This window comes from Lolium perenne, chromosome 4, assembly GCF_019359855.2.
Source record: "Lolium perenne isolate Kyuss_39 chromosome 4, Kyuss_2.0, whole genome shotgun sequence".
Classification (NCBI taxonomy): Eukaryota; Viridiplantae; Streptophyta; class Magnoliopsida; order Poales; family Poaceae; genus Lolium; species Lolium perenne.
In genome coordinates this window covers 317,379,230-317,390,125 of record NC_067247.2, presented here as the reverse complement: position 1 = coordinate 317,390,125, position 10,896 = coordinate 317,379,230, and the positions used below count along the sequence as shown (strand labels likewise).

General features: G+C 41.8%; 1 protein-coding gene across 8 annotated transcripts; it reads left to right on the top strand.

The window, feature by feature from the left end:
• The first annotated feature begins 1,073 nt into the window (after nucleotides 1–1,073).
• LOC127296222 (uncharacterized) lies at nucleotides 1,074–4,644 on the top strand. 8 transcript variants are annotated; one of them, XR_011743823.1, is made up of 5 exons: nucleotides 1,074–1,416; nucleotides 1,591–1,669; nucleotides 3,340–3,456; nucleotides 3,610–3,699; nucleotides 4,260–4,644. XR_011743823.1 is itself a non-coding variant. In XM_051326256.1 (5 exons), the coding sequence occupies exons 1-5, from the start codon at nucleotides 1,331–1,333 to the stop codon at nucleotides 4,374–4,376; spliced, it is 453 nt and encodes a 150-aa protein (XP_051182216.1). In that variant the 5' UTR covers nucleotides 1,074–1,330; the 3' UTR covers nucleotides 4,377–4,644. The 8 variants fall into 8 exon arrangements, 2 of the variants coding, with proteins under 2 accessions (XP_051182216.1, XP_051182217.1); XR_007848335.1 differs by having other exon boundaries at nucleotides 1,561–1,669; nucleotides 3,376–3,456; XR_007848334.1 differs by having other exon boundaries at nucleotides 1,561–1,669.
• The last annotated feature ends 6,252 nt before the right edge of the window (nucleotides 4,645–10,896 follow it).

The following is a 10,896-nucleotide window of genomic DNA, read 5'->3' as shown; positions in this document are numbered from 1 at the left end:
GCTCCATTGCCGGCAGAAAAAAGGAAAGAGAAAGGATAAGGTAGAAAGGAGGAGATGGTGCGGTTGGTGGATCCTCCCTGGAAACGTGTCGCGCGGGAAGGAGGATAACCACACGATGCAGAGCATCCAACGACTCCCGACCCGGAGGTTACGTCGCTCGCAGCCATTTTCCATAATAATTTTGCACTGCAGTTTATAACAAGTGCCTCTAATAATGCAGTAATTACGGGCGATTTAGCAAAGTGCCATTAAATGTTGATGCTTAGCGGCAGTTGCCGATAGTGGTGCGCGGGCGATGTGGAGAAGTGCCGGTAAGTTTGATGCGCGGCGTTATTATTGAAGGACTGCCCTACACGGCAGCGCCGCACAAAACATCTTCCGTGCGGCGGCCCATATATAATATCTACTTCGCGCGTTGACAGCCCAATGTGTCAGGACCTGGTGCGGTCGCACTCGGAATTTCTCATATCAATCAATGGATACGTCTGTCACTTGTCAGAGCGTAGTTGAATTTTTTTCTCATCCACAGGTTCATAGCAGCGCTCAAGTTTCTGACATGATTTTGGCACTGCTCGCTCTTACATTAGTGCAAAAAAAAGTACTAGTACAACTTTATCACACGCACGTCTCCATACACCGTTCAGATCACAAAATGGTTACTCCCGCGGTGGTGGTGGGCGGCTTCCACTCCCCTACACCGCCCCCAACCCCGTCTGCCACCACCGCGGGCTCCGGCGACCGCGGAATGGAAGGGAGGCGGCGTGCCCGCCCGCCACCATCGCTGGTCCTCTGCCGAACATACTCCCTCCGTCCACAAATAAGTGAACATCTAGTCCTAAACTTTGTTCACAAAAGAGTGTACTCCTATCTTCCTAATGCACTTTAATTGCTTCTCTTTTATCGCACGGAAATCAAATCCAATAATATTGAGCATATGTTCTCCTTCTTTTCTACAATCACTTAGCTTATTGGAGGTGAACTAATTAAAGAGGGGAGATGCACCTTTCCAATGCATTTTTTACTTCACTTCATAATGTATCTTGAAAACCCCGCACGTACACTTATTTGTGGACGGAGGGAGTAGGAGGGAAGGAAGGTGGCCAGGGCGTGCCCGCCCACCACCACCGCGGGTCCTCCGCTGACCGCGTCAGGATCATCGGCCCCCGTCCTCTGCGCAACCTCTCCGTCGTCCTCCGGCCGCGGGTGGTCGGGCGGCCCTAGGTGGAAACCAGGGGAAAGGATCCCCCTCGTCGTGGTCCTCCGCCACCTCGCGGATCAGCCCCTTCGCAGCTTCGGCCGTGGTGGCAGGCCCCTCGGCAGAAACTGCTAGATGGGGCCCTCTCGATGGGCGCTGCTCACCGAGGCAGGTGCAGAACAACCGTGCGGCCACATCTTCGACGAGTCGTGCTGTTTGAGGTGCGTGGTCTTCTCCCCATCGACCCGCTGTGTTTAATCTAGCTGCTACTGCCAAGTGTTTGGAATTGACTTCAAATGTAGTATCTGGATAATTGGTGCTCAGTATGTGTTTGTGATATTGCCTATGCCGGTGAGCTTATTCAGCCAAACATGAATAATCGCCATCCACGGCAGGGCACTCTCCTCCTCGCGTCCTCCTCCGTTGAAGCAGACTGGCTCATCTCCTGCCTGCCTGCCCTCCGACGCACCCGCGGTGAGACCTCTCATCCCCGCATCTTCAGATAATCGGTTCGTCTGGTGGATTTCTTTTCATGTTCAGAACATTGCGTGTATATGTTGCTTGTTTGACACTGTCAGTTTCGTCAGACAAGTTAGGAGTTAGTCGTTTTTCCTGTTTTCCTAGCTAGCTCCCAGTTTGTTTCTAGACTATATCATGATGCTTTTTTCTCCTGACTATATGAACTTGATTGGTGCATCTCCGATACTCTGAGATAGTGTGACGGGAATCTAGGATGGCGTGATATAATCCTAAGATCCATTGATATTTAAATAAAATTTGATGGTCCTTGCTACTGAAAATAAGCTTAACAATTGGGAACATCCCTCTGTTTCTCTCGTGTGCGTGTGTGGCATGTATTCACAGTTTGCACACCCAAAATATAGTCTGCTGCATCTGTACTTATTAGTTTTGGTCACAACCAAAGAGATAGGGTGGTCTCCTTTAGGAGTTTGTTCAAATTTTAGATCCTTGTTTGAGTGGAATGTAAAATTGTAATTAAATTACAAAAAGTCTGGAATGTAAAATTTGTATTATGCTTGACACTTGATTGACTCTACATATGCATGGTCGTTAGGATCCCTCGTGGAAGAGAAACCTTAGTTATAGTTAGTAGATATGGGCAGTGTATGTTTTCCACCTATTTAATTTGTTGGCAGTAGTCAATCATCTGATTCGAACATGTTACTGTTGCTGCATCTACAGTGACCGCTTCCTCCCGGATAAGGCTATTGACTTGATTGATGAAGCAAGTTCCCATGTTACGCTATTGGCTATTGAGCCAATCATCTAGTAGAAATTGTACAAATATTAGCACTTACCTGAGTAGAAGCACATGTTCCTTTTATGGCATGATACGTGACAATTTAAAATTATCCTGCTTATTAGAAAGTGAGAAGGCGTAAGATCACTTCTGGGTCATAATCTATGTTTGTAGGTTAAAAACTATGTAAAACAAGTAGTATACATTGTTTATATTATGCCATTTTTTGCTAATATAATATTATTTCATTACAATTTATTTATATAGCCAGAATACAATGCGATGTTATCTAGCTTAATCATATATTTATTCTTTCGCTAAAATTTCTTATAGTAGCTCACAAAACATGGATGTGGCATACTTTTTGATGATGTAGATTTTGTTGCTGGTCTTGTATTACTAGTTCTTTCACTTGCACTCATTATGGTAAGAATAAAATCAGTCCTGCTGATGTGAGTGTCTTCCATCGATCAGGCTGTTAAATATTATTGAAATCTGCATTGTTACTACTGCAACATAAGAAATCTCATTATGTTCGATTTAATGGTCATGGCAACAATTCCTTAAATCCCTTAAAACTTTATCATAGTTTGTTAACCATATTGTGGCGATGAGATGGTCTAGCTTTGCAATTTGGAATCGTGGAATAACTTAAGCAATTTATGATACAAATTTAAGAAGTTGACCTGGTGTATTTTGATAACCTGTTATAAGTTATAACATGTGCACTTCATAATGTAGAGAGGATTCAACAGATAAGAAAGGTATACAAGCTGCAGTTATAACATGTGCACTTCATAATTTTTTTCTTGCTTATTTCTTTGTAATGTTCAGTACGTTGTTCTTCCTTTTATTAATGTTGCATTGGCACAATGTTATATAGGGTGATAGTTGATATGTCCTTGCTCTGTTTATCCAGCTAATGGCTCTTTTGCTCTTGAGGCACACACTAACCATCACTAGTAGCGATGATGAAGATGATGCTTCTGCTATTTTCTCGGTATATATTAGAATTTTAATGGACTACTTACTATTGCATGTTGATGTTATCATTTAGACTAGTTCTAATCTTTGTGGCTAGCATTTGGTTCACATGTGATGCCGTGTGTTTAGTCCTTCGCTGTACATTTGTCTAATTGTTGATCTTTGACAGTTATTCCTTTTGTGGGCGGCTGGATTTCTTCTACCATGCTACATCATGGCTTGGGATATTAGTATCATGCAGCGTCAAAGACAAAGACAGGTTGGTGGCTGATGCAAATGTTTTTGTTCTATAGAAGCTTCATAAATGAAGCTTTGATTTTTTAGTATTTATAAAATCACGTGGACAAGTATTTACTAGTGTTCCTTTGACTACGCACATACTCTACTTCGAAGTTGGGACTGGTGTGGTTTGATCCTTACTAATCAGACATTATATCTGGCATGTTTGGCTTCGTACCAAATATTTGGCTGGCCAAAACTTTGGTTGAGCTTTTAGTTTCCCATGAATTGGCAAAGAACCATTGGCATACCAAAAATTTGGCAACCATCCAAACAACGAGCAGTTTTTTTGTCATAGCCAAAAATTTGGCAAGGTGAGTTTTGGCCACCATCCAAACATACTTGATGTTGCTATGTCAGGGAAGAAAAATGTTACCTAGCTGGTTAGCTTACGAGTAGTTCAGTACCCGCCAATTGCATAGGTTTGAAACTGGAATACTATGCACTTCTTTTTCTTTTTAATAGTCAACACCAGTGGAAACTCCTGGCTGTCCTTGTTTTAAATATGGTTATTAACGGTCTACATTGTTTGGTGAACAGGAAGAAGCAATGCTATTACCAACAGAAGTGACAATCATTCTCCATCCGAATGGGACGATGCAGTTCACTGTGTCACCTGAAATTCCTGCCTCACCTCATCTGGAACCAGCCCAGTAGAAATTTATCAGCAGCAGGCTCATTTTGTACAAGATATGATGGGCCTTAGCATCTGCGGTTCAGCCTTGTTGCATCAGCTAGGGTTTCTGTGATGGGATTTCATAATCCCCTGTATATAAAAATATAGTATTCTCTTTCAGTGACTGAATGCATGCTGAATTAAAGAGGTATATTGTGTTAGCCCAAATGGTTTAAGATTAGGTTCGCCGTGTCCCTAATACTCCTGATCAAATTTATGAAAAATAATGCTGATATGTACTGCTTATTAGTTACGGAGTACAAAAATTGGTGTAGTATAGTAGATGTACCTTGTGAAGTAACATGCAATGTAGTATAGCAACTTTGCAAATGCCTAAGAAAATAATCAGGGGCACTAGAATTAAAAGCCTGAAAAAGCAATTGAGGCATATCTAGAAAAGTGCCGGCAATGCGGCATTTTCGAAAAAATGCCGGTAAAAAGATTCCACGGCATCTTCAAGAAGTGCTGGCAAAAGTATTTCGCGGCATTTTTAAAAGTGCCTGGAATAGTTAATAGCATCATTTTCAAATGTGCCTGGAATAGTTAATAGCGGCATTTCTGTAAGTGCTTGAAAATACAACTGATGGTATTTTTCTAAAAGTGCCGGCAATCTTGATACCTGATGTAGTGGTAGAGAAACCGGACGCAGGTAAAAACCGTTCCTTCATCGCTTCGTCCGTGGCTAACCTCACGCGCGCACCGCCTCCAGCCTGTCAATAAAACCAAACAGGCCCAACATCGGACTATACCTTAGGCACGTAGGTTCAACTGGGACTTTTCGAGATACCTATGATACTACATCAAGAACTGCTATGACAGGCAGCTTGCGTATCTGCAAGAAATCCATCCTTTTTTTCTTGGAGCAGTGGATCTGACTCTCTTTAGATATAACCATCAAATCCAGGGATTGTGATATTTCCTTGCACATCAATTTAAGTAATGACATGCTTATGTTCAGTGGACTAACCTGATTTTCCTCTTGAACTACATAAACATGCGTCTGCCCAAACCAATACACACGGAATATTATTCAGAGCAAAAGAGAGATCGGGAGTGCTGTGAATGGGTCTAACAAAACTGAAGAAAACAAACAGGTAGCAGCTGCTAAGTAAGGAACTAACAATACCTTAACTGGACGTAGAATCCAAGATTTAGCGCAATGATGTTATTCAATAAACGACTGAGCTTTTGTCGACAACGGATGGTGGAGACACATTTCTGCTCCAAGCGATGCCAACGGTTTTTGATGTTATGCGTAAATTCACAATAACCATGGATGATATATCACGGGCAATTTTCCTAGTTAGTTTAAACAGCCCAATCAGACCCTATACTACACACCTAAATGTTTTAGTCCGATGAATAAATCTCCCAAAATAAAATTTTGATAGCCACACATCACCGGTCAAATGTCGCTGTGTATAGTACTCCGTTTTCTGTCAACCATCACAAAATAAATTTGACAGCCACACCGCATTGATCACATGTCGCCATGTTCCGTGGATCTGCTTCCTGTCGGCCACAAGATATACTTCATGAACCGTGAGATGATTATTTTGGATTTACCATCACAAAACTAGATGATTGTAAACATAAGTAGTGTGCTGGGTTATGTTTTCTCAGCGGCCTTGTTTCATTGTGCTTTGCTTTCTTTCCTTTAAACTGGAAATGATTTTACCATAGCACTCTCGTTAACTTGAAGTCCTTAGAGTATTTTTAGTCGCGTCTCTCAAAACCTCCCCTGAAGTGATTTTGAGCATGCTGAACATCCTAAAGCTCTTGTCTGACGCTTTGAGCCCATCCCTGATGCTGGGGGGGGGCAGCGAGACGTCTCGTCGCACATGGTCGCGAGGCCCTCTGGCCGGTGTTATTGCGCCCGTCATCGCTGTATAAAAGGACAAACCTCCCTGTCGACGATTACTCACCGTTCGCGCCGCTCCCCAACCTCGCGGTCCCCTAGATTGCACCCGCCTCCACCATGTCTAGCCGCCGGAGTGTTCTTGCTGCCAACGAATTCGGGTGCGGCAACATCACCGTTGCAGAGGCATGGGCGATGTAGGCGGCACGGTACCCTATGCCGCCGGACATGCGTGTGCCAAGTTGCGGCGACCGGAAGATGGCCGTCAATGGGACCTGCCTCCGGCATGCGCCCGCGGTAGGTACTAATCGTTGGTGCAACAATACCAGGGCCCAGCGGCGCTGACTAAGCCAAGAGGAGCACGTCGAACCCACCTTGCCCGCCACCGACAATGACGGGTGTTGGGCAGACTTCTTCAACGTTTGCCCAAAAGAAGAACTACGCAGCACAGACGGCCTCATCGGGCCGCTCACTTCGTGGAACAGAGAAAGGTCCATCTCCGTCGTCATCGACGATCAAGGCAACGGCGCCCCCAAGCTGGAGATGAAGCCATCTCCGCCGCCGTTGCCATCGCGTTGGCTTTCGAGAGGGACAACCTCGCGTTCGTCCTCCTCCCACTCATCGTCGTTAGGGCCAACACACTCGACGCTTTCCTCCTTGTACCGTGTCTCCCCTAATTGTGCTGAAGCGTGAGGTGAATGAGGAGTACTAGACTCTGGGGGCACCCCGACGCAGATGTGGCAGCGGAGGCATTACGATCCACGAGCCGGCGCCACAACAACATCAGCGCACCGGTTTTCTCTGACCAAACCCAGAGGTGAAGGAGGAGGAGGAGGAGGAGGACGTCGACGATGAGGTGGCGACTCTCTTCCTTAAGCAGCGACTACTCTCAAGAAGTGACGACCCCGAAGACATTGGTGGGATACAACACCATGTACATGTCGTCGTTGAACGACCATAGCGCCTGGGCGGGGAGCATGGAGGATGCGATCGCCCCTGTCCATCGCCGAGAGCGGCATGCCGCTTGTCGATCTCACGCGCGACGATGGCGAAGCTAGCCCCAGCGGTGCGGCGAAGGAGGAGCCCGCTGACCCTCGCGGCAAGCAGAACGTTGTGACCGACGACGACTACAAATTATTCCAGTACTACAACCGCTTCAGACGTCGTCGTTAGTTTATTTTTATGTTTCAATTTTGTTGAATTTCATTCATATCCTTGTAATATATAATAATTTTGAATAAATTTGAGTATTTTATATTTAATTTAATTTTTTAATATTTTTATTTGGAGGACGCGACTGACACGCCCCAAAAACCACACCACGCGGCGGCACTCCCAAACGTTCAATTCAGCGTATTTGCCGGATGCAGTTTAGAGGGACGCGAAGCTAGTATGGAATCAATAGCCTATGTATCGGCGAATGACGATAGAATGAATGAGTATTTTTGGTTGATTTTTACCAGCCGAGGGTATACGCATATGCTGGTTTGCATGAGTAAAAAGAAAACCCAATCCACCAGTTCAATCGTATGCTTACACTAATTGATTAAGTCCTGTAATTCATACGGCACTGACACATGGGTGATGTGTGTCTGCAATAAATCAAGTCTACGCAGCTACTAGCTAGATCCCCTTCAACCTTGTGTTCTCATTCTGTAGCGCCAACCGAGATGTTGAGGTCCACCCGTACGATCGGTTAGCTGCAATAATCAACCTACTGCTATAGATAGATTCTAGACATAGCTATAATAGTGTAAAATCTCAATACAAATTACTTTATATTCTAGCTTACAAAAAAATAACAAATTCTGATAAATTTTATAGACAACACAATTCAAGATTATTAATTTTGTCAGATTTTATCAATTTTGTGTAGTTTAGAATACAAATCAGTTTGCATTAAGAGTTTACACCATTATAGCATACATCATTGGCTACCACTAGGATTTTTTTTCAGAATTTTTTGAAGGTTTGAAATAGGAATTTTGAGTCTTTTAAAATAAAGAGCTACATGTTGCTCGGCCTGCAAAACGCCACACTCATATATATATGTACTAAAAATATAAATTATTATAGAGAACAACATATGGCATGTATATTGCATAATAATAATGCTCCACTAATAGAATTAAGATGTTTTGGAAACCTAGATTTTGAAAAAGTCTTATATTAGCGAACAAAGGTTGTAGTAATAGTATAAGAACTCGGACCCATAAGAGAAGCACGGATTTTTGGTTCACGAGATACAAGGATCTCGTTTTTTTCAACGGTTCAACAAAAAGGCGACTTGAAGTTTTAAAAGTTCAGATCAAAAGTTGTAAATGTCGGGAACTAACACGGAAATATCTCACCTCGAAATACCCATTATTTTGGGCTGCACAAAAGTAATAAAATCTAACATCTAAAATAGTGAACAGTGCAAATCTTCAAACGTCCAGAATTTGTCACGTTTTGTCCTTTTTAAAGCCTAGAATATAAGGTATTTTGAGTTAGATTTTTTGTGTTGGTAGAGTACATAATTATCAAAAAAAATAAACTTTAAAATCATGTTTTGAAAATTTGAAATGGGTTCCATGACACCCGAGCTCCGAAGTGATTTTCCGCCATAAGAGAAACTAGTATCCAACGAAGCTAAAGATATCAACCATTACATACTATACACATTCTCTATGACAAGTTTACCAAGAGACTTAGTAACACAACCTTTTCCTGGAACAACTGATGTATTCATAACTAAAACGTTGACACAAATGCATGAAGACATCACAATGACTTCCACATATTTAGACTTACGCCAGAATTAGAACATGGGATTTTTCATCTACTAGTCATATTTTTATTCCATGTTTACTTTTTATTACCCAAAATGACGTTTACTTTTTAGCACACCTTGTAAGAGGATTAAATTTTGTTGATAGTTGAAGTTTATTTGGAAACCAAGAGGTATCTAAAATTTCAAAATACTTTTAAATATAAATAAATAAGTTTCTCTAGCTGCGCAAATTTGCGCAATCGCCTTCTAGTTTATGTGACATGTACCATGAAACCCTTGCAGAGATAAATATTCTAAACATGAAAATGGATTGGGATGAGATAAACCTTTTGAGAGACTTTTTTTTTCAAATATTCACATTTAGAAATAAATTTATAGAACATGAGCTAGCTATATTTTGCATCACTATATACACACTCAATTTGTTTTATCGGACACCCAAAAGTAAGTTTCTTGTCAAGACGGAAAATAATGTGTGGCAACATGTTTTGATCAAATAAAGACGTGGTTTGGTTCATTTGCTACACTTTGGTAAGTTTATAACAATTTACTTCTTCAAAAATAGAAACTTATATTCCTTGGTTAAATCATTGGTGCTTATAAATTATAACATTTCCAAATTGCCACCGACCACCGACACCCATGTGGATGAATACCCTACATTTTGCAAATGGGCATGCAAGCCTACCAAACATGCGCCTGCGCTATTAAAGTCCAATGCTCAGTCCACCCCCCTTACCGGCACAATAAAGTTGCTTTGCATCCTCTCGCTTCTCTACCTCGTGTTTGAATTCTTAATTGACTCTTGATATGGAACTACGTCTAGCGAAGGACTGGATTGCTCTATGGTGCGACTTAATTACCGGAAAATGTTGACCAAGTACTAGCTTGTACACAATCGATGACTTATATATCGTCCTACACAGGTAAACTATATTTACTTACACTATGAAAATGAATCATGTATAGCGACACATAACATGCATATTACAAAACAACAAAATTGTAAATAAAACGAGATGTTAGAAACTTATAGTCATAAGGTAAACCAGTGAAATCAAATGGAAAGTAATGATTCCACACTACATACTCCATATCTTCGCGAGCAAGTTTTCAAAGAGACTTTGCAATACAACTTGTTATGAAACAAGAGGTGCATGTTTTACTAACATTTTCACACAAATACATCCGCAATATAGACATGGCAAAGACTTTGGCATCTTTAGACTTATGCTAGAACTAAAAGGTGAGACTTTTAACATAGGCATATTTTTATTTCAGGTTTCAAGTTTTTAATTACCATATAATGAATTTTATTTTTAGCACGCAATATGTTTTTGATAAATAAACATATAAGTACCAGCGGATACGAATTACACCCGTTCTCTAGAACAAGATAATGTCAAGAGCTAGACGAGGCATCAAGGATCCACACAGCCAAAAGTATAGGTAGAGAATGTGGAAAGAAAAATGTCATGTAGAGGTGAATAGAGTCTCCCGCGTCAGGAACAACCACCACCATTGGCACCACATGGACTTCAAAAGGGCTCTCCAAAAACCATGCTTCCATGAAGGGAATCGTGCACAATCGCCACTATTGTCAGAATTTAATTAAAGTTGGATTTTGAGTTTTCGCTCTAAAGAAAGTTTGTGCAAACTTTAAAAAATGGCATTTAGCAATAAAACGTCTACAGATCCATCAATATCAGGTACAACCAAAAAAATTAGGCCTAGGGTTTCACCTCGGAGATCAAGACTCAATGCTCAAGAGCACCCAAAGTTTAAAATAGCGGGATATGTGTCTTAGCGGTGACTATTTCCAGGCGCTAAGAAAGCTATAGCGAAGGTATAGCAAAACTAAGCTATTTAG

Coding starts and splice junctions, on each gene's coding strand:
- LOC127296222 (XM_051326256.1), top strand. CDS start 1,331: ATGGGGCCCTCTCGATGGGCGCTGCTCACCGAGGCAGGTGCAGAACAA. Junction 1,417..1,590: donor GACGAGTCGTGCTGTTTGAG/GTGCGTGGTCTT, acceptor CATCCACGGCAG/GGCACTCTCCTCCTCGCGTC. Junction 3,457..3,609: donor ATGCTTCTGCTATTTTCTCG/GTATATATTAGA, acceptor GATCTTTGACAG/TTATTCCTTTTGTGGGCGGC.